General features: G+C 41.1%; 1 protein-coding gene across 1 annotated transcript in view; it reads left to right on the top strand.

The window, feature by feature from the left end:
- The window catches only part of LOC117093722 (zinc finger protein 100-like), a 346302-nt gene that overhangs the window by 80945 nt on the left and 242877 nt on the right, over positions 1-22480 (top strand). The window contains 2 exon segments of the mRNA XM_033229241.1: positions 8223-8259; positions 10011-10103. Coding sequence (XP_033085132.1) covers positions 8257-8259; positions 10011-10103 — 96 coding nt within the window. The 5' untranslated portion in view covers positions 8223-8256.

Raw genomic sequence — 22480 nt, 5'->3', positions numbered from 1 at the left:
CCCCAGGCACCTTCAGTCCTGTTGTTGGATCATCTGGTGGGGGCTTCTGACCCAGAGAACCTTCATCCTCTGGGGCAGTGTGCCTTTCAGTGATTGCCTTGGCATAGTGGACATGGGCGAGGGGCCGGCTTGTTTCTCATTGGACAATCTTTTCTAAAGTGTCCTTGCAAACCACACTGATAACAAGCCCTACCAGATGATTGGCCTGCTCCATTTTCTGTCCTCTCTGAACCACCAAAGTTTGTCTGTCTGAGGGCCGTGACTAAGACTGTGGTCTTTCTCTTATCTCACTTCTCCTTTCAGCCTGTTCCTTTTGGTCCCTATTATAGAACATCAAGGTTTCCAGGTTTAATAATGCCTCGAAATATTGTTCAGGGCCTAGGGCTGGGTTTTGGAGCTTTTTCCTGATATCTGTGGCTGACTGGGTAGTAAACTTATCTTTGAGGATCCATTGACCCTCGAGGGAGTTGAGTGACAGGGGACTATATTTCTGTAAGGTCTCCCATAGCCGCTCAAGGAAGGCACAAGGATTTTCTTCCTTTCCCTGAGTTATGGTGGACATCATTGAATAATTCATGGGCTTTTTCCTCATTCTCTTTAGTCCTTCTAGAACACAGGTCAACAGATGTTTACGACTCCAGTCCCCATGATCTGAGTCAAGGTCCCAGTGGGGAGCCATACTGGGGATGGCTTGCTGACCAGTAGGGAATTTGTCCCTTTCTTCAACTGTCATTCTATCATTTACTTGTCTAAGATACCAGGTATCTCCAAACTCTCGGGCTGCAGCTAAAGCTGCATTCTTTTCATTAAAGGCTAGGGTTTGATCTAACAATAGTATGACATTGCTACAAGTGAGGTCGAAGGTTTACCTTAGACCCTGTAGGACATCTATATTCCTATCAGGAACATCTGAAAACTTCCCCAGGTCTAGCCTAATCTGCTTTAAATCAGAGAGGGAGAAGGGGACATTTACCTGGGTTGGGCCAAATTCCCCTCCCCCTACAGCTTGAAGGGGACATAATTGATAGCCCGGGGCAGGTTTTGTGGTCCCTTGGAGATTTTTGCTTGTTTCCATCTAGGTCAGGGAGATTAGAGGAGGCTCATCATTAATAGGAAGGGGAGCTGTAGGAAGGCTAGGATATGGAGGTAAGCTGAGAGGTTCTCCTATGGGATGTAGACTGCAAGTTTTGCATAGTTGTGGATTCTCCTTCAATGAAGAGAAAGCTTGGACATAAGATATTTCACTCCATTTGCCTTCCCTCTTACAGGAAAGGTCAAGCTGCAGGATAGTATTGTAATTTATACTTCCCTTAGGTGGCCATTTTTCCCCATCAGAGAGAAAATATTGGGGTCAAGCCGTAACGCAGAAAAAAAATGAGCCACCTCTTTTTCAGGGTTTGCGGGTCAAATTGGTCCCAATGGCTTATGATGCATTTCAAGGGTGAGCCTGTTGATGCCTGAGTGTTTCCCATCCAAAAGAAAAAAACACCCGCGTTTTTTTTTTTTTTTTTTTTTCCTGCCCAAGAACCCACAACGGTCCCTGGACCCTGCTGTTCGGAATAGTTTCACTCCCCACCGAAGCAGCAGCAGAAACACTAGCTTTCCTCCTAGACTACAAAGAGGACCGAGGAAGGTCGGATTTAGTGGCCCTTACTGACACATTCTTGAAAACCCACACCCTTGCCTTTCTTCTTAGACAACAAAGAGGACCAAGAAAAATCAGATTTAGTGGCCCTTACGGATACATTCTCGAAAACCTGTTACTTAGAAAGCCCCATGTTTCTGGACTCAGTTCTTCACTCTCAGGTGAGCCTCCTCAGGATCTTCTTCCTGTAATTATCACAATCTCATTCAGGGCACTAGGGTTTTGCCATTTCCCAGAAAGATTTAATTAGTAGTGTTGGCTCTACATAACTTGGGACCTCCTTCAATTTTCTTTAATTATTGTCAGCTTTGAAGTTCTTTTTAAATTAACACCCTCAAAAGTATAAAACTTGGCCGGGCAAGATGGCTCACATTTGTAACCCCAGTACTTTGGGAGGCCAAGGCGGGTGGATCACCTGAGGTCAGGAGTTCGAGACCAGCCTGACCAACATGGTGACATACCATCTCCACCAAAAAAAATACAAAAATACAAAAATTAGCCAGGCATGGTAGTGGATGCCTGTAATCACAGCTACTCAGGAGGCTGAGGCAGGATAATGGCTTGAACCCAGAAGCAGGAGGTTGCAATGAGCCGAGATTGTGCCATTGCATTCCAGCCTGGGCAACAAGAGCAAAACTCTAACCATTCTGAAATAAATAACACATTTGAATGTAACATTCCTAATTGCCTCTTAGGATTTATTTTATACTTACCAAGGTCTTCCCAATTATTTACATAAAGTTCTCAGGCTTTATTTTGGTGTTTTTATACGGTCATTTTTGCTGTATAAATAACTCTTTTATTACAGATATATTTTTAAATGCAGCATTTATTAACTGATTTGATTTTTATAACATGATATATTTTATCACTTTTTATTTTTGGACCTGTATTTTTTGTCTATTGCTATACCTAAAATTGACAGTTTTACTTTTAAAAATTGTGTCAAAATGCACATTTTATTTATTTTTAAGTGATGTTGATCATATTAATGTTGTAAAACCATTATACCTACCTAGATAGATGTGATACCATCTATCTCTAGGATCTTTCCTATCTTGCAAAAGTAAAATGCTGTACTATTAATTAATTTTGATTAGTGGAAGCTATTAATCAAAAGCTTCTCATTGCCCCTTTCCCCAGTCCTTGGTGAACACCATTCTGCTTTCTTTATGCATTTGACTACTCTATAAATGGAATCAGAGAGTGTTTTGCATGTGTGCTGGTTTATTTCACTTGAAATAATATGGGCCGGGCTCGGTGGCTCATGCCTGTAATCCCGGCACTTTAGGAGGCTGAGGCGGGTGGATCATGAGATCAGAAGATTGAGACCATCCTGGGCCAACATGGTAAAACCCCATCTCTACTAAAATACAAAAAATTAGCCGGACGTGGTGGCACACGCCTGTAGCACCAGCCACTCGGGAGGCTGAGGCGGGAGAATCGCTTGAACACGGGAGGCAGAGGTTGCAGTGACCCGAGATCTTGCCATTGCACTCCAGCCTGGTGACAGAGCAAGACTCCATCTCAAAAATAAATAAATAAAAAATAAAAAAAAGATTCATCTATGTTGAAGCATTTGCCAGAATTTTTATATTTTTGAGGATAAATTGTATTTTGCTGTATGTATTTTTGACATTTTGTGTATCCTTTTATATTCATCAGTGGATAAATGGGTTGCTTTTGTCTTTGGGTAATGTAAATAATCCTGTTATCAGTATAACATGGGCGTATTAATTATCTCTTCCAGACAAGACATTTCAATCATTTAGGGTACGCATCTGTAAGAGACACTGCTAGATTATAAGACAATTTAACTTTAAATTTTTTCTTTTTCTTTTTTTATTGAGACAGAGTTGCTCTGTCACCCAGGCTGGAGTGCAGTGGCACGATCTTGGCTCACTGCAACCTCTGCCTCCTGGATTCAAGTGATTCTCCTGCCTCAGCCTCCCAAGTAGCTGGGATTACATGTGCCTGCAGCCATGCCCGGCTAATTTTTGTATGTTAGTAGAGACAGGGTTTTGTCATGTTGGTCAGGCTGGTCTCAAACTCTTGACCTCAGGTGATCAGCCTGCCTCAGCCTCCCAAAGCGCTGGGATTACAGGGGTGAGCCACGGCTCCTGGTCAAAATAATTTAACTTTAATTTACTTTGAAGGAAGTGCTGTGCTATTTTTCGTGTGGTCTGTACCATTTGACACTCCTGCTCACAGTGCACAATGTTTCCAATTTCATTACACTGTAATCAGTGTTTGTTAATCTCTGATTTTAAAAATGTTTTTATATGTGTTAAGGCACATCTGACAAATATAATTTTCTAATTTTAAGGTATATTTTATGTAAATAGAAATAATGACTGTCTGTACAAATTACCATTTTAACCAGTCTTAAGTGTACACCATTTAGTGGCACAAAGTAAAATTACATTGTTAAGCAACAGTCATCTTTACTCATACTGAATATTATACACCTTAAAATTATGTATGAGGAGACCATTTATGTAGCTAATTATTTGATCTATTTAATTTTAGTTGGTGGGTTCATGGGACCCTGGCTGAAAAGCATACTTGAAACTTTTGATATTATCCCCCAGATAGTCAAAATAGTATCTCCCTACTGCACTGTATTCTCTCAGAAGTTATTGAAGTTTGCATGCAGTTATCTCTAGAATATCAAATGAACTCTCTTTAATTGGAACCACAAGAAGTCAAATACATAAGTGACCATGAGGACACCATAACCCATGAAGACCTGATAAAAACAAAAACCAACAATAATGGAAACTGAGAGAGACACTAAGACCCTGAGTTTTACTCACACTCTGACCTATTTGAGAACTTAACCATAAGGGGGAAATTTTTTAAACAAAAGTATTAGAGGCCATTATTCTGGACTGACCTTGTGCACTAGACCCAAACAGACCAAATCAAAGTAAATGGAGTCATTCACGTTAAATGTGAAATAATCAAATTAAAAATTTAAATAAATAGGTAGATCTTAAAACAGGCCAGATTTTATTTTTGTTTTGGAAACAGCAGATTTCAATACAAGATGGTCCCCTCTACTGTAACCCTAAAAAACAAATAACGTGAAGTCCTTGTTTCCACTTTTGAAACCCACAGTTCTGCTATTTCACAATGGGATTTGAGACTAAGTAAGTACACTTTTGATGGTGACAGAGTATATCAATGTCTAAAGTTTTGGTCTATCTCTCAAAATTGAGAACATGACCAAAAGGGAGAAATTGTTAAATTAAGATCTCTCAAGCCCCCTTTCCTGTTTAACTCCGGTCACTAGGTTTTTCGTACATAGTAAACTGAAACCTAACTGGTTATATAAATGGACTGTAACCCATTATTGTACCAACCACTGTGCTTTTGCCAATAAAAGAACATCAGGTGTTTAAATTGTGATTAAATAAGGTAAATCCCAACCTGTAATCAATCTGGCTGTTTCTGTACCTCACTTACATTTTCCGTGTGTCACTTTGCTTTTGCTGTCTATAAATCTGTTTTCATCAGGTGGTTGTGCTAGAGTCTGTCTGCACCTACCCTGGATCCACAGGCTACCCAGTTTGCAAATCATTCCATGCTCAACTGAACTCTGTTGCTCACGCCTGTAATCCCAGCACTTGGGGAGGACGAGGCAGGCAGATCACGAAGTCAGGAATTTGAGAGCAGCCTGACCAACATGGTAAAACCCCGTCTCTACTAAAAATACAAAAATTAGCTGGTTGTGGTGGCGCATGCCTGTAATTCAGGTACTCAGGAGGCTGAGGCAGGAGAATTGCTTGAACTGGGGAGGTGGAGGTAGCAGTGAGCTGAGATCGCACTGTTGCACTCCAGCCTGGGTGACAGAGCGAGACTCCGTCTCAAAAATAAAAAATAAATTTAAAAAATTAATTTCTCTAAAGATTTTTTCTTTTAATGAATTTCAAATATTTTCTATGATGAAAAGTAAATAATGTGCCGTTGCGCTGCGATTTTCTAAACTCATCCCTCAGCTATTTCCCCAAATTATTTGATGTCTTTTCAAAATGCTTCTCCAATTTTTTTCTTTTTTTTTTTTTTTTGAGACTGGGTCTCACTCTGTCACCCAGTCTTGACTGCAGTGGTGTAACTACTTACAGCTCACTGCAACCTTGACATTCCAGGCTTAAGCAATCCTCCTTCCTGTGCCACCTAAGTAGCTGGGACTATAGGCATACGCCACCATTGGTGGCTGATTTCTTCATTTTTGTCATGGAAATAGAATCTTAGTATGTTGCTCAGGCTGCATTGGAACTCCTGAGCTCACATAAATCTCCCATCTCAGCCTCCCAAAGTGCTAAAAATACAGGTGTGATCCACCGTGTGCTTCTGCAATTTCTTGTGAGGACTATTCCCAATGATAAAAAAGTACTCTCTGAGCACAAATCTAAAAGGAATCTGACTTCTTCTATGGAAGTGTCACTCTCCAGAATTTCAAGGGTCTAGGGAAGGGCAACTACTTGAGTAGTGTGATCTGTGGAGGTGCATGGGCTTTGGAGTCAGATAAAGTTGATGCTGAGTCTCAGCCCAGCCACTTAGTAGCTGTAGGTCTTTGCACAAGTTTCTTGATGTGGAAGAGTTCTATATACCACATATGCAAAAAAGGTAGAATGATACTGATTGCAAAATGATATTTTTTCATCCCTCTTGTATCTATGCCCATAGCCAGGTGCTTTTATAGTTGTTCCCATCAAGATCTGGAATCTGTTTTCAAAACCCTATATCTGGCTGGCCTTATTTGCTCAGGCCAATAGAAATCTGTGAACAAGACAGTGGGCCAGTTTGGGGCCTACGCTCAAATGGTATTGACTGCTTCTGTTTTTCTTTTAGAATGCTGCCATCTCCATGTATAATGCCCATATTAGCCAGCTGGAAAATAAGATACCACGGGGAGGAGAAGCAAGATGCCCCTGTTGACAGACGCAGAAGCAGAAGCTCACCCCCAGAGGCACAGCTGTCTAGTCAACGAGCAGTGATGATACATGTCTGAAGGAGCTCAGCTGAGACTAGAAGAATGGCCCCACTCGGCTTGGCCTAAATGGCTGATCATTTGAATTATAAACTAATAAGTTTTGGATGGTTTGTTATGCTGCAATAGCTAACTAATACATGTACCCAGTGCAGACAGGATGGCAGGATTCAGTGACAGGTTGACTACGAGTTGGCTTCTAACAGTGGGCACCTTCTAGGTACTGATTTCTTCCCCTGATTTAAAGTTGGATGTTTTGTAAGAGAATTTTGGGTAATGCAGAAATACTTGTAGACATGTATGCATGTGATTGGTGCTTAGACTCACATAGTCCCCCACACGACAGGAGAAAACAGATAAACACAGTCTGACCATTAGGGCCAAGACCAAATAGCAAAATACGTTTGCTTTTAATCTGTTTTCTCCATCTCTAAATATTGGAGTTCAAGTGTGTGAACAGAACTGAAGACATAGTTTTTTTTTTCTCCTGTGGCACCATCATCCTTTGTTCACTATCTGGTCTCTAAAAGAAAGGCGGGCAACAGGTGGCCAGCAGTTGTTTACCTGTGGCTATTTTATTCCTGCTGCCCTCAACTCTTTCTGTGGGCACTATCTGGTCCACCCTCAGAACCAAAGAGAGATGTTTGTAGGGAGAGTCTCTTCTTTCACTCTGGCAGACAAGAGATGTTCAGGCCCTTCACACCGCTGACATCAGAGCTGCACTTCAGTGTGACAGCTATGGTCCATGTGTGGCTACTGGGTTCCTATAATGTGCCTGGTCTGAAATGCGATATGCTAGAAAGGTAAAATACAAAGTCAGTTTCAAAGATTTAGTTCCATATATTTATATACTTCATCAATAATTACATATTTCTCACACATTAAAATGATAATATTTTGAATATAATGGGTTAATTACATTGTTAACAATCAGTTCAACTTGTTTCTTTTTAAAGTTTGGCTACTAGAAAATTTAAAATCTGCATGTGGCTGTGGATTTTCTAAAATGAAATTTTAGAATTTCTGAATTTTTTCTAAATTTTAGAATTTCATTTTCTAAAATGAAATTTTTCTAAAATGAAAATCATTCATTTTAGATGATTTTCTCTTTTCTACAATCTCAGGCTGCCTGCTCAAAGGGCCGGGCCAGAAGCCAGGAAGGTCATAAAAGCTGAAAATTTAAAATAATTGTCATTATATTCTTTTCATTTGTGTATAGCTTTATAATGTATTATTTATTTATTCATATGACCTTATACACAAGTTTAAAGGCAAATACTCTCTGGCATGGGCCTGGCTCAGCTCAGAGAGGAAGCCCTATCAGAAGTGGGGACAGCCTAGGCTGTCACTCTTTCTTCATTCAGTCCAGCATCTGATCACATCTTCTGTCACTCAAAGCCTGACGGGGCGGGGATTTAAGCATTATCCAACCAGGGACGCTGCGCTGGAAACCGTCCAATCAGGCATGCAGCTGGAGCGGACTGGACGGCTTCCGGGTTTGGCGGGGCCTTTGTCTCTTGCTGTTGCCGGAGCTCCAGGTTTCGTCCTCACTGGTCTGTGTCTTCTGATTGGGAGATCCATCGCTAAGACGCCAGGACCCCCTGGAAGCCTAGAAATGGTGAGAGTGCCTAGTACGACCTCCCGAGAGAAGGGGAAGGGGCTGTTTGAAACTGGTGGGAAGTAGCTGTGGCAGAACTCAGGCCTCTCCGCAGTCAGCTCCACAATCTGCCTCCCGAATTCTCCTTGCCCAGCTTGCCTCAGTGCCCTTCAGCTATAAGATGGCGGCTGCGCTGACAGCCGGGACCCCAGGCATCTTGTCTCTTCTCTGCCCTAGTGACTGTGCTCTGGCCTGGGGCCCTCTCTGGGCAGCTCTGCACCCGCAGCGCCGCGTCTCTCAGATTGTGCAGGGACCACGGGAGGGTCATCAGGGGAGAATCCTGACTCGGGGTGCGGGTTCATGAATGGGAAGAGCTTTGGTCCGTGGCTTTCCCAGTTCCTCTTTTCTCTTATTAAAAATGTGTGGGAGTCACTGCAAAAATATTAAAAGTTTTTTTTTTTTTTTTTTGAGACGGAGTCTGGCTCTGTCGCCCAGGCTAGGGTTCAGTGGCGGATCTGGGCTCACTGCAGCCTCCGCCTGCCGGGTTCTGGCGATTCTCCTGGCTCAGCCTCCCGAGTAGCTGGGATGACAGGCGCCTGTCACCGGGCCCGGCTAATTTTTTTTCTATTTTTAGTAGAGACGGGGTTTCACCTCGTTGGCCAGGCTGGTCTGAACTCCTGACCTCGTGATCTGCCCGCCTTGGCCTCCTAAAGTGGTGGGATTACTGGCGTGAGCCACCGCGCCTGGCTTAAATAATTTAATCAAACAGTGATTCAAGAATCGTAGAGCTCCCAGTTATGGTTTGTAGTTTGTTGTCTATGGGAGAGGCTTGAAGGAAAGTCATTTATAAAATGCATTATGAAGAAAACTAAATTTAGTAATTGGTAGGTACAGTAACGTAGGTTCTTAATTTGTACAATATCGGTGAAGATTTCCTGGTTGTGTAATCAGAGGTTAATTAGCAGTTTATATTTGTTTAAGCCTACATTTTCTCTGAATGTAGTAATTAAAAAAAATGCATCTGAGTTAGATTTTTTTTTTTTTTTTTAAGTAGGAACCCAGGGACTAGAGACACCTCAGTCTAATTGCCTGTCACTTAATTATTTTCACACTCCACGGGGAACTGATTTTCTGCTGCATTTTTCACCTGTGTCCCAAGCAGGGTCTTAAATCTAACCCCTATCCCCCATTTCTCCAGCCTCACGCTGGCTTGCCGTAAGATATTAAATTTCCAACTTCTTCTGGTGTTCCTAAATGCCAACTTTTCCTCCCTAATTCGCATTATCACCTATTTGTCCTTTGGTGTACTTGTTTATACCATATTTTAATTGTTTTTGACAAAGCATTAAATGGTGCTTCTAAGATTTGTTATCCGTTTGTAAATATTTCCCATGAAAAGGAAACAGAGACTAATCCTCTGACACTGTATTGTAGAAAATCTCTGTGTCTCTTTTCCTTTTATCTTCTCTAGGCACAGAGATCAGAGTGTTTTGGGTTAAGGTTTTGGTTTGGAAAAATCTGTGGGGTGATGTGTCCCAGTGCAGACAGGATGCCAGGATTCAGTGACAGGTTGACTACGAGTTGGCTTCTAACAGTGGGCACCCTCTAGGTACTGATTTCTTCCCCTGATTTAAAGGGGTCCTCAGCCACCCTTTAGTTTTTTCCTGGTCCTGGGTTTCAGTACTATCTGGGGATAAACCAAGATATCCACCATGGTTCTGTCAGCTAAAGTGCCTAGTGAATGTCAGCTTCTGGTTTATTTTCTCCCGTAGGATGACCTGAGGTATGGAATGTGTCCTTTCAAGGGAGCAAGTGGATGCCCTGGGGCTGAGAGGAATCTTCTGGTGCACTCTTATTTTGAAAAGGTAACCCCTTGAGACATTAAAATTGTCCTCACCAAACTCAGCTTTCATTTCTTGGAGGCACATTGCTGGTCAGCCAATCAGGTGCTGGTATTGAGGGGAAAACGCAAAAATAATTTCTGCTCCCTGGATTATCTAAGGGGACAGAAAAATAGTGAAATAAATATAGTTAAGGAAAAATACTGGGAAAAAAAGTGAAAATTTTGTTACTGAAAAGTATTCTAAAAGACAAACAACAACAACAGAACTAACCCCAGTGAGATGGTGTAAGAGCTTGCAAAGTAAAATGCACCTGGGGCAGTCACTGAGGCATACTGCAGTGTCTCCTGAATGGGTGGTTCTTGAGCACATAAGTGAGCAGGAGTGGCTGAAAGAGTCTCTCCCGTGATTGAATGACCTGACCTGAAGCATGAGTCAGACACATCTATTATTTAATCAGCACTGCCACTACCTGGGTTTGTCACCACAAAGAGATTTGTCACTTATTTTGACCTCAGTTTTTTAGCTGTAAATTGCATTATATTAGTAGGGCTTGAAAGGTAGAAAAATATTTACAAAGGACATAAAAGAGGTGGGTTTCCGAAAAAAATATCTAATCATATATTTCATTTGTTAAAAATTTGTTAAAAATTCTCATTTACCTTTATCTTTCCCAGAGTGAGTTTAGGAATTTTCTCAGATGTGTAGAAAATGAATACATTTCCACAAGAAAATGTGGATAATTGGTGAGTTACATAGATTCATTAAAACATCAGTTTCTTTTTTTTTCAGGGTAAATTTGTGACAGCGAATATCTGTGTTCAAATCCTGCTCTATTGATTTTTGAGTTTCATGCTGAATATTATGAGATGAAACTTGGTACTGTCTAGAAGTGCTCCCATATGACTGTTTACGACATAATTTTAAATGGAATTAATAAAGTAGTATATTTATTGTCTGGAAGAAAGAAATAGATACTTTTGCTTTTCTTTCTTTCTTTCTTTCTTTTTTTTTTTTTTTCTTTTTGACACTGCATCTAGTTCTGTCACCCAGGCTGGAGTGCAATGGTACCATCTTGGCTCACTGCAACCTCCGCTTCCCGGGTTCAAGTGATTCTTCTGCCTCAGCCTCCTGAGTAGCTGGGATTACAGGCATGCCTCTACGCTCGGCTAATTTTTGTACTTTTAGTATGGGCGACAGAGTGAGACTCCATCTCAAAAAAAAAAAAAAAGAAAGAACTTCCTCTATTCTAATGTCAAATTTCTAATGTTATCAGAAATTTGCATTTAAGAACCTCTGTCAGTGTCTTATAGTTGACTACAAATCATCTTTTGAAAAGGATCGACACAAGATGTTTGTCTGGATGGCAAAGTCTTAGGGCAGTTACAGGAAAAAAAAGAAAGTAATTGACAAGGAAATTTGGTTAGCTCTGTGGCATACAATGATTTTAGGTAACAATTGTAATTATTATTGTTATTATTTTTTGAGATTGAGTCTTGCTCTGTCTCCTAGGCTGGAGTATGGTGGCGCAATCTTGGCTCACTGCAATCTCCGCCTCCCGGGTTCAAGTGATTCTCCCGCCTCAGCCTCACAACTAGCTAAGATTACAGGCACCTGCTATCATGCCCAGCTAAGTTTTGTATTTTTAATAGAGACGGGTTTCACCATGTTGAACAGGCTGGTCTTGAACTCCTGACCTCAGGTGACCTGCTCGCCTCAGCCTCCCAAAGTGTAATTATTAATAACATACACTTAGTCATATTAGAATTATAGCGATTTCCCTTTTTTTTTTTTTTTTTTTGAGACGGAGTCTCACTCTTTTGCTCAGGCTGGAGTGCGGTGGTGCGATCTTGGCTCACTTCAACCTCTGCCTCCTGGGTTCCAGCGATTGTCCTGCCTCAGCCTCCTGAGCAACTGAGACTACAGGTGCATGCTACTATGCCTGGTAATTTTTGTATTTTTAGTAGAGACGGGGGTTTCACCAACTTGACCAGACTGGTCTTGAACTCTTGACCTCAAGCTATCTGCTCATCTTGGCATCCCAAAGTGCTGGGATTACAAACATCAGCCATGTTGCCCAGCCGTATAATTTTGAAACACATACTAATAGCATATTTATACAAATATAGTCCAAAAAGAGTAAAACATGATTTCACATTTGACAGTGTTTCCTGTATGATTTTTTACTAAATGATCCAAATTTCACCATTATATTTGTGTATTAGTGATGTCAAACCCAATGGCTTGATCCCGGCTCACTGGACCTCTGCCACCCAGGTCAAGTGATTTTCCTGCCTGAGTCTCCTGAGTAGCTGGGATTACAGGTGCCTGCCACTGTGCCTGGCTAATTTTTGTGTTTTTAGTAGAAACGGGAGTTTCACCATCTTGGCCAGGCTGATCTTGAACTCCTGACCTCGTGATCCACCTGCCTCGGCTTCCCAAAGTGCTGGGATTACAAATGTGAGCCACTGTGCCTGGCCTTAATGAATCTTTAGACAAATTTATCCAGTTTTAATGTTTGACCATAAGGTATTATTCTCATAAAACTTTTATAACTACACATTTTTTGTTGTTAAAGAGTTGATCATAGCTTTAAGAGAAACTTGTCATTTTTATCACAGTGTTCAATATATATTAAAACTGGATAATACCCCTGTAACTTTAGTCAGTGTGCTCACAGAATCTCTTTCACAATTAAATGTTCAAAAATTATCCACAATTGGTTAAAACTTTCAGGTTTATTCTAATTTAAAACAACCTTTTAATCTAGACAAATCTACATTTCTATTTTTTATAAACTTTTATCAAAAACACATTTCATTTTCTTTGCATACCTTGCATGTAAAACTGTTTTATAGTAGTCAAAATTCCATGTTACAATGTTAATTCTTAGTAACTTTTACCTATGGTGAAAACCGTGGTAAGTGGGATTTTAGTTATGTACTAGGTGTTGAGTCTAGGACCCAGGCACAAGTGTAGATAAGGTCTGACTCTTTCCAGTGTGTTAATAGTTAGAGGGTATAGCTGATTCCATGTGCCCCAGGCCCTACCTAGCTGTAAAGCTGGCAAATTGTACAGTAAGAGCCTTAGTGGCATTTTATGAAGTATTCAGAAAGTCTAATCACCTTTAAATTGTATAACATTTCTTGTATAAAATCCCTTTCATGAATACTTTCATTTCTTATACAGACTATCTACAATATGTTTGGACTTTCTAATTTGTCATAAACATCCCTCTTTTTAAATAACCAGTCATTTTATTTTAGGAAAAGAATTTGCTATACAAGATTTTTTTTTAAATATAAAACCTTTTTTCTTTATATAACACCTTTTTTCTTTATAACCTTCTTTGTATAGTAAGGGGACATGACTAATTCCATATGTCCCCAGGCCTTATTTAGAAGCTAATGGCTTCAAGATAGGAAAATTGAACAATTTTTAAAAGTCAAAGAAGCAGTTTGTGACCTTCAAGTAGTTGGTAAACCTAATATCTGACCTGTATAATTTTGATCAAATGTTTATATTTTGAAGACATTTTATTTTTCCAATAATCTTTAAAACTGTTTAATTCCCAAAAGATTATTTGTCACATCTGCTAAAAGGCATTACACTTTTTACTTTTCTGACAAAATATTTGATTTAAGCTCTTATTGTTTTAAAACCAATTAATCAGAGCTCTTTTATATCACACACACAACACAGAAATATACAGACAAAAGATTCAGTAGTTGTAAGGGTTTTCCTTTGTCAGTTTCTTAATTGAATTACTAGCTTCAGGGTAGATCCCAGGACCAGGAAAACATGTAGTTCTTACAGCCTAAAAAGTAAGGCAGCTGGAAGGCAAAACAGATCCTCCAAAAAAACTAAGGGTTCCATTTTAAAATCAGATCCATTTTTAAATGGATCCAAAAAACAATCAGTTCATTCCCATGGAAATCTTATTTCTCAGTTGGGTGTGGGGACATCCCCATACTTTTTATGTGGTCAAGGGTATGTTTCTCTGATTCAAATGTGAAGAGCTATTTCCCCATAACTGCTATTAGCCATCCTCAAAAGTATATTTCTTATCCAATTATTACATACCATATTATGCAGTAAAAAGGACTTTTGGGGGGTGTGCAGTTCTATGAATTCTAACATATCTCTAGGTTTGTGTAACCCACAATATAATTAGGATGCTCAACAGTTCCAACACTCCCCACAACCCCCTCAGCCATCCCATCTTGCCACGCTCCCCCTACACACAGGCTGTTAGAGCTTGAATATCTGTTTTAAATTAAGGCTGACTTTTAAGCATAGTGCGCTTTTAAATTTCTTATTACCAGACTTTAGTCAGGTGAAACGGCCAATATCTCTGGCTTTTGAACTTTACCAAAAGCAACCTCACAGGTGTTCTGAGAAAGGAAAACTTAACACGGTTCCTAGAGGGGAAGAGAATCAAAAAATGATTAAAGGTCACCAAAATATCAAACAAGAAAGTACTCATTCCCTAAGCTGGAAATTGAACCCTGAACCTGGGCCATCATTGTGATGGTGGAGACCAAGAGAAAGTACTGTCACATGGTTACAAGGTTAGTCTTCCAAGAACATGACCGACCAGCTTGCTGGGCCATCTTGAACCTATGAGGTCCTAGGCCAGCTTTCTATCCTGAGGTACCCCCTCTTAATGACAGAACAATACAGAAAGACATTTATAACACAAAGTACAACAGATTTGTTATATCTTAAGACTAGTATCACAAATGCATTTTCCAATTAAAACTTTACAGAGGAGATAAACAGTGATTTTTTTTCCATTCATTCAATGAGTTTGCATATATAGAGAGAGGCCAGAATTCTGTTTGGTAAGAAATTTGTACCCTTCTGCCAGCATGCCAAGCTTCTGGGTTCCTTTTCCCTGAGTGGCCCTAGTGACATGGCTGGCTGCCCCACAGCACTGGGGGCCAAGCCACAACACAAAGGAAAGTTATCTTTTTTCATTTTGGCCAGAGCAAAATATGTGTGACAAAACACATATTTTTTGACATTGATTACCTCTCTACTTGGCAATCAATAACAAACTGGCAGGCCTCAAACTTGCCCCCAGTTGGGCCCAATTATCATTAATTCAGCCTCCAATCAGGAGTTTCAGCTTGTGGCCTCTGGGCAAGACAGTCATCCTGAGTAACAGAAAAGATAATAAAGGGAAAGGAGAGAAAAAAGCATTGCCTGTGGCAGAGTACGGAAGGCAGAGAGCTCAGGGAGGCTGGAGAAAGACCCACCAGCTGCAGTGGCAATGAAAAGCTCAGGTGGCTGCTTGTCGGTAGGAAAAGGATCTTTCCAGCAGTCCTGTCAGCTCTCAAGTTGTCCCTTTTGGAGAGGAAAAAGCTCCCCATGTTCCGTGGTCCTGTAGATGCCTCATTCTGTCACCTATAGCTACCAGCAAAGAGTACAAGACAGCTTAATCATAAAAGAATTGCAATTAACATCCCATAGTACCAAACCAGTTCTTAGCTGAGAGGGACTTTACTGAGAGTGGTGTCTAACCTAAATCTTAGGAAGGACTATAACCTTCCTAAGTTGGGCCTCGAATCCAAGTTCAGTCAAGCATCCTTGCTTTTTATTAAGAGGTGTCTTTGACCCACTCTGCTTTAGGAGAGACTGTAACTCCCCTAAGTCGGGCCCCTAACCCAATCCCATCCTTTACCCAGCTGTATGTACCCTACTCACTCAGTGTCAGCCATTAGTGGGCATAGGTGGTTTTCCTTTGGGTCAGAGGTCTCTTCAATATAGTCCCTTTGTGGTTGCCAGAAAAATGTTACCGGAAAGAAGTCCTGACCCATACCCCAAGAGAGGGTTCTTGGATCTTAAGAAAGAATTCAGGGTGAGTCTATAGAGTAAAGTGAAAGCAAATTTATTTATTTTTGAGAAGGAGTTTTGTTCTTGTTGCCTAGGCCGGAGTGCAATGGCGCGATCTCGGCTCACTGCAACCTCTGCCTCCCAGGTTCAAGCGATTCTCCTGCCTCAGCCTCCCGAGTAGCTAGCATTACAGGCATGGGCCACCATGCCCAGCTAATTTTGTATTTTTAGTAGAGACGGGGTTTCTCCATGTTGGTCAGGCTGGTCTTGAACTCCCTACCTCAGGTGATCCACCCATCTCAGCCTCCCAAATTGCTGAGATTACTGGTGTGAACCACTGCACCCAGCCTGTAAATTTATTAAGAAAGTGAAGAAATAAGAGAATGGCTTTCTCCATAGGCTGGTTGCCCATTTTTATGGTTATTTCTTAATTTTATGGTAAGCAAGGGGTGAAATATTTACGCCTCTCCTGTTTAGACCATTATGGTGTAACTTCCTGATGTTGCCATGGCATTTGTAAACTGTTGTGGCACGGGTGGGAGTGTAGCAGTGAGGATGACCAGAGGACACTCATCACCATCTTGGTTTTGCTGGGTTTTATCCCACTTCTTTACTGCAAGCTATATTATCAGCTAGCTGTTTATGACCTGTATCTTGTGCTGACCTCCTAACTCATCTTGTGACTTAGAATGCCTAACCATCTGGGAATGCAGCCTGGTGGGTTGCAGCCATATTTTACTCAGCCCCTATTCAAATTCGAGTTGCTCTAGTTCAATATATCATTGACAGAGTCTGTGTCTGGCTATGCGATAAAAAAGAAAAGAGAGCACCATGTAATTCATAATGGAAGAGTGTTTCCATAAGCTGTTCCTGGAGAACACAAAGGATGAAAAATTTTATTAGTCACAGCTATTTACCAGGGTTATCGATATGTTTCATCTTTCCCCACCTCTTCTTTTTGTTCCATACATTTGTTCTATTTGGTTTTTCCTGAGTTGTATCTTTTAGAATTGGTAAACATAACTCCAGTATTCTGCTGAGTTCTGTGAGTAGTTCCATCAAATTATTAAACTTGAGGAAGGTCACAGGAGTCCTCAGTTTTTAAACAGTAGCTCAGAAGCATAGATGGGCCTATGGGGTTTGTGACTGGCAACTGCAATGAGGGCAATGTTATGAGACTAAGCCCTGAATCAGGGTCTTTGCTGACTCTGCGTGGTGTCAGAATTCAAATGTTAGACATTGAATTGGTGCTAGAGAATTGCTTGGTGTTCAGCAAACTACAGATTTGGTGCTAGTAGAAAGATATCACGGAGACCTCTCCTTTGTGTAAAGGAGAACAGAGCCTTTCATTGTCGTGTGATTCCAGGTCTCCTCCTAGGGTAAGAGAGGATGAAAACTTAGAGGAAAGGAACTCTGATGACAGAACCCCTTTTCCCACAGCTGTCACCACAGGATTCCGACCCACTCACAAACATACCCTCTAGACATTGACATGTCCACACCCCTCCCAGGACTAGTCATCACCCTGGGAATTTCACCACAGCATTGTGGATCCTAGTATTTCTTGCCCAAAACCCACAAAAGTGTCTACAAGTCTCCTGGCATATCCCAACCCCCAGACAGTGAATCTGCAGCAGCAACCTGTTTTCTCCACCAGCCTAGGGTCCTGGACCACCTGTTCTTTTTTTTTTTTTTTTTTTGAGGCGGTGTCTCGCTCTGTCGCCTGGACTGGAGTGCAGTGGCCGGATCTCAGCTCACTGCAAGCTCCGCCTCCCGGGTTCACGCCATTCTCCTGCCTCAGCCTCCCGAGCAGCTGGGACTACAGGCGCCCGCCACCTCGCCCAGCTAGTTTTTTGTATTTTTAGTAGAGACGGGGTTTCACCGTGTTAGCCAGGATGGTCTCGATCTCCTGACCTCGTGATCCGCCCGTCTCGGCCTCCCAAAGTGCTGGGATTACAGGCTTGAGCCACCGCGCCCGGCCCACCTGTTCTTAATCTCATTTGCCTGCATGGACCCAGAAGTAAATCAGAGTACAGCCCCACCTGGGCCACTATCTGCAGAACAAACAATCCAGTTACATTGCATTCTTCCCCACCCATGGGTTTTCTTTTTCGACATGTGTACATGTGCAGGGTTGTTTATGGGTAAAATTGTGTCATGGGGGTTTGGAGTAGGTGATTTGGTCACTGAGGTACTAAGCCTAGCAGCAAAGAGGTATTTTTTCAGATCCTCTTTGTCCTTTCCTCCTCCATCCTCAACTAGGCCTCTGTGACTGTTCCTCCTTTGTGTCCGTGTGTTCCTGTTATTTAGCTCTTCCTTACAAATGATAACATGGATTTGGTTTTGTGTTTCTGCATTAGTTTTCTAAGGCTAATGGTCTCCAGCGCCATCCCTGTTGCTGCAGAGATCTTAATCTTGGTGTTGTTTGTTTTATGGCCATATAGTCTTCCATGATGTTTATGTACCATATTTTGTTTTTATTAAATCTTTTCTTTATTTTTTTTTGAAGACAGTGTCTCACTGTGTCACACAGGCTGAAGTGCAGTGGTGCAGTCGTGGCTCACTTCAGCCTCAACCTCCAAGCCTCAAGGGGTCTTCCTACCTCAGCCCGTTAAGTAACTGGGACGACAGGCACACACTACCACGTCCGACTAATTTTTTTTATTTTTTGTAGAAATGGGGTTTTGCCACGCTGCCCAGGCTCATCTTGAACTCTTGAGCTAAGGTAATCCACCTGCCTCAGTCTCCCAAAGTGCTGGGATTACAAGAATGAGCTCTGTTGTCTGACCATACCATATTTTTTTCAATCTAGGCTACCACTGATAGGCATTTAGGTTTATTCCATGTCTTTGTTATTGTGAACAGTGCTGAAATGAATATACATGTGGATGTGACTTTATGGTAGAATAATTTATATTTATTTGAGTATATACCCAATTAAGAGGTTGCTGGGTCCAATGGTAATTCTGTTTTTAGTTCTGTGAGGAATCGCCACACTGCTTTTCACAATGATTGAACCAATTTACACTCCCACCAACAGTGTATAAGCATTCCCTTTTGTCTTCAACCTTGCCAGTATCTGTTAATGACTATTTTTTTCTTTTGAGGCAGAGTCTCACTCTGTGACCCAGGCTGGAGTTCAGTGGCATGATCTTGACTCACTGCAACCTCTGCCTCATGGGTTCAAGCAATTCTCATGCCTCAGCCTCTTGAGCAGCTGGAACTACAGACATGCACCACCACGCCCTGCTAATTCTTGTATTCTCAGTAGAGATGAAGTTTTCCTGTATTGGGCAGGCTGGCTTGGAACTCCTGACCTCAAGTGGTCCACCTGCCTTGGACTCCCAAAGTGCTAGAATTACAGGCATGTGCCACCACACCCAGCTAATTTTTGTATTTTTAGTAGAGGCAGGGTTTCACCACGTGGGCCAGGCTGGTATCGACCTTCTTACCTCAAGTGATCCACCCACCTCAGCCTCCCAAAATGCTGGGATTACAGATATGAGCCACCGCTCCCAGCTTATTCCAGCACCATTTATTAAATAGGGAATTCTTCCCACGTTCCTCTTGGCAGCTTTGTCAAAGATCAGATAGTTGGAGGTGTGTGGCATTATTTCTGGGCTCTCTATTCTGTTGCATTTTTGTATGCATCTCTTTTTGTATCAGTATTATGCTGCTTTGATTACTGTAGCCCTTTAGTGTAGTTTGAAGAGGGGTAATGTAATGCTTCCAGCTTTCTCCTTTTTGCTTAAAATTGCCTTGGCTATTCGGGCTCATTTTAGTTCCATATAAGTTAATTTTTAGTTCTGTTAATAATGTTTTTGGTAATTTGTTAGGAATAGCATTGTCAGTAAATTTCTTTGGGTAGTTTTGACATTTTAATGATATTAATCTTTTCTATCCATGAGCCTAAAATGGTTTTTCATTAGTTTGTGTCATCTCTCCCTTCTTTAAGCAGTGTTTGGTCATCTTGTCATAGAGATCTTTCACATTCCTAGTTAGCTGTATTCCTAGATATTTATGTGTGTGTATGTGGCAATTGTGAATGGCATTATGTTTTTGATTTGACTTTTGGCTTGGATGTTGATGTACAGCGATGCTACTGATTTAGTATCCTGAAACTTTGCTGAAGTTGCTTATCAGTTTAGAGAGGTTTTCTGCTGAGACTGTACCAATTCTATGTCGAATAGGAGTTTTGAGGGAAGGCATCCTTGTCTTGTGCCAGTTTTCAAGGAGGAATGCTTCCCACTTGTGTCCATTTAGTATGTTGGCTGTAAGTTTGTCAAAGATGACTCATTATTTTGAAGTATGTGCCTTCAGTGCCTAGTTTGTTGAGGGTTTGAACATGAAGGATAGTAAATTATATTGAAGGCTTTTTTAGCATCTATTGAAATAATCCTGTGGTTTTTATCTTTAGTTTTGGTTTATGTGATGAGTAACATTTGTTTACTCTTTCCTCTAAAAAAGCAGGGGGATACACGTGCAGAATATGCAGGTTTGTTATGTAGGTATGTGTGCCATGGTGATTTGGTGCATCTAGTCACCCATCCTCTTAAGTTCTGTCTCCTCACCATTCACCCCTCAACAGGCTCTGGTGTGTGTAGTTTTGCCTCTGTGTCCATGTGCTCTTCTTGTTTAGCTCCCACTTATGAGTGAGAATATGCAATGCTTGGTTTTCTATTCCTGTGTTAGTTTGCTGAGGATGCTGGCTTCCAGCTTCATTCATGTTCTTGCAGAGGACATGATCTCATTCCTTTTGATGGCTGCATAGTATTCCATGGCATATATGTACCACATTTTCTTTATTCAGTCTGTCATTGATGGGCATTTGGGTTAGTTCCATGTCTTTGTTATTGTAACTAGTGTTGCAGTAAACATGCATGTGCATGTGTCTTTATAGTAGAATATTTTTTTATTTATTTTTATTATACTTCAAGTTCTAGGGTACATGTGCATAACGTGCAGGTTTGTTACATATGTATACTTGTGCCATGTTGGTGTGCTGCACCCATCAACTCGTCAGCACCCATCAATTCATCATTTATATCATGTATAACTCCCCAATGCAATCCCTCTCCCCTCCCCCATCCCCCCTCCCCATGATAGGCCCCAGTGTGTGATGTTCCCCTTCCCAAGTCCAAGTGATCTCATTGTTCAGTTCCCACCTATGAGTGAGAACATGCGGTGTTTGGTTTTCTCTTCTTGTGATAGTTTGCTAAGAATGATGGTTTCCAGCTGCATCCATGTCCCTACAAAGGACGCAAACTCATCCTTTTTTATGGCTGCATAGTATTCCATGGTGTATATGTGCCACATTTTCTTAATCCAGTCTGTCACAGATGGACATTTGGGTTGATTCTAAGTCTTGGCTATTGTGAATAGTGCCGCAATAAACATACGTGTGCATGTGTCTTTGTAGTAGAATAATTTATAATCCTTTGGGTATATACCCAGTAGTGGGATGGCTGGGTCATATGGTACATCTAGTTCTAGATCCTTGAGGAATTGCCATACTGTTTTCCATAATGGTTGAACTAGTTTACAATCCCACCAACAGTGTAAAAGTGTTCCTATTTCTCCACATCCTCTCCAACACCTGTTGTTTCCTGATTTTTTAATGATTGCCGTTCTAACTGGTGTGAGATGGTATCTCATTGTGTTTTTGATTTGCATTTCTCTGATGGCGAGTGATGAGGAGCATTTTTTCATGTGTCTGTTGGCTGTATGAATGTCTTCTTTTGAGAAATGTCTGTTCATATCCTTTGCCCACTTTTTGATGGGGTTGTTTGTTTTTTTCTTGTATATTTGTTGGAGTTCTTTGTAGATTCTGGATATTAGCCCTTTGTCAGATGAGTAGATTGCAAAAATTTTCTCCCATTCTGTAGGTTGCCTGTTCACTCTGATGGTAGTTTCTTTTGCTGTGCAGAAGCTCTTTAGTTTAATTAGATCCCATTTGTCAATTTTGGCTTTTGCTGCCGTTGCTTTTGGTGTTTTAGACATGAAGTCCTTGCCCATGCCTATGTCCTGAATGGTACTAGCTAGATTTTCTTCTAGGGTTTTTATGGTATTAGGTCTAACGTTTAAGTCTCTAATCCATCTTGAATTAATCTTCGTATAAGGAGTAAGGAAAGGATCCAGTTTCAGCTTTCTACTTATGGCTAGCCAATTTTCCCAGCACCATTTATTAAATAGGGAATCCTTTCCCCATTTCTTGTTTCTCTCAGGTTTGTCAAAGATCAGATGGCTGTAGATGTGTGGTATTATTTCTGAGGACTCTGTTCTGTTCCATTGGTCTATATCTCTGTTTTGGTACCAGTACCATGCTGTTTTGGTTACTGTAGACTTGTAGTATAGTTTGAAGTCAGGTAGCGTGACGCCTCCAGCTTTGTTCTTTTGACTTAGGATTGTCTTGGCAATGTGGGCTCTTTTTTGGTTCCATATGAACTTTAAAGCCGTTTTTTCCAATTCTGTGAAGAAACTCATTGGTAGCTTAATGGGGATGGCATTGAATCTATAAATAACCTTGGGCAATATGGCCATTTTCACGATATTGATTCTTCCTA

This window comes from Trachypithecus francoisi, unplaced genomic scaffold (assembly GCF_009764315.1).
Source record: "Trachypithecus francoisi isolate TF-2019V2 unplaced genomic scaffold, Tfra_2.0 Lachesis_group12, whole genome shotgun sequence".
Lineage (NCBI taxonomy): Eukaryota > Metazoa > Chordata > Mammalia > Primates > Cercopithecidae > Trachypithecus > Trachypithecus francoisi.
Note: the sequence above shows the minus strand (reverse complement) of the source record. Positions and strands in the feature narration are given on the sequence as shown.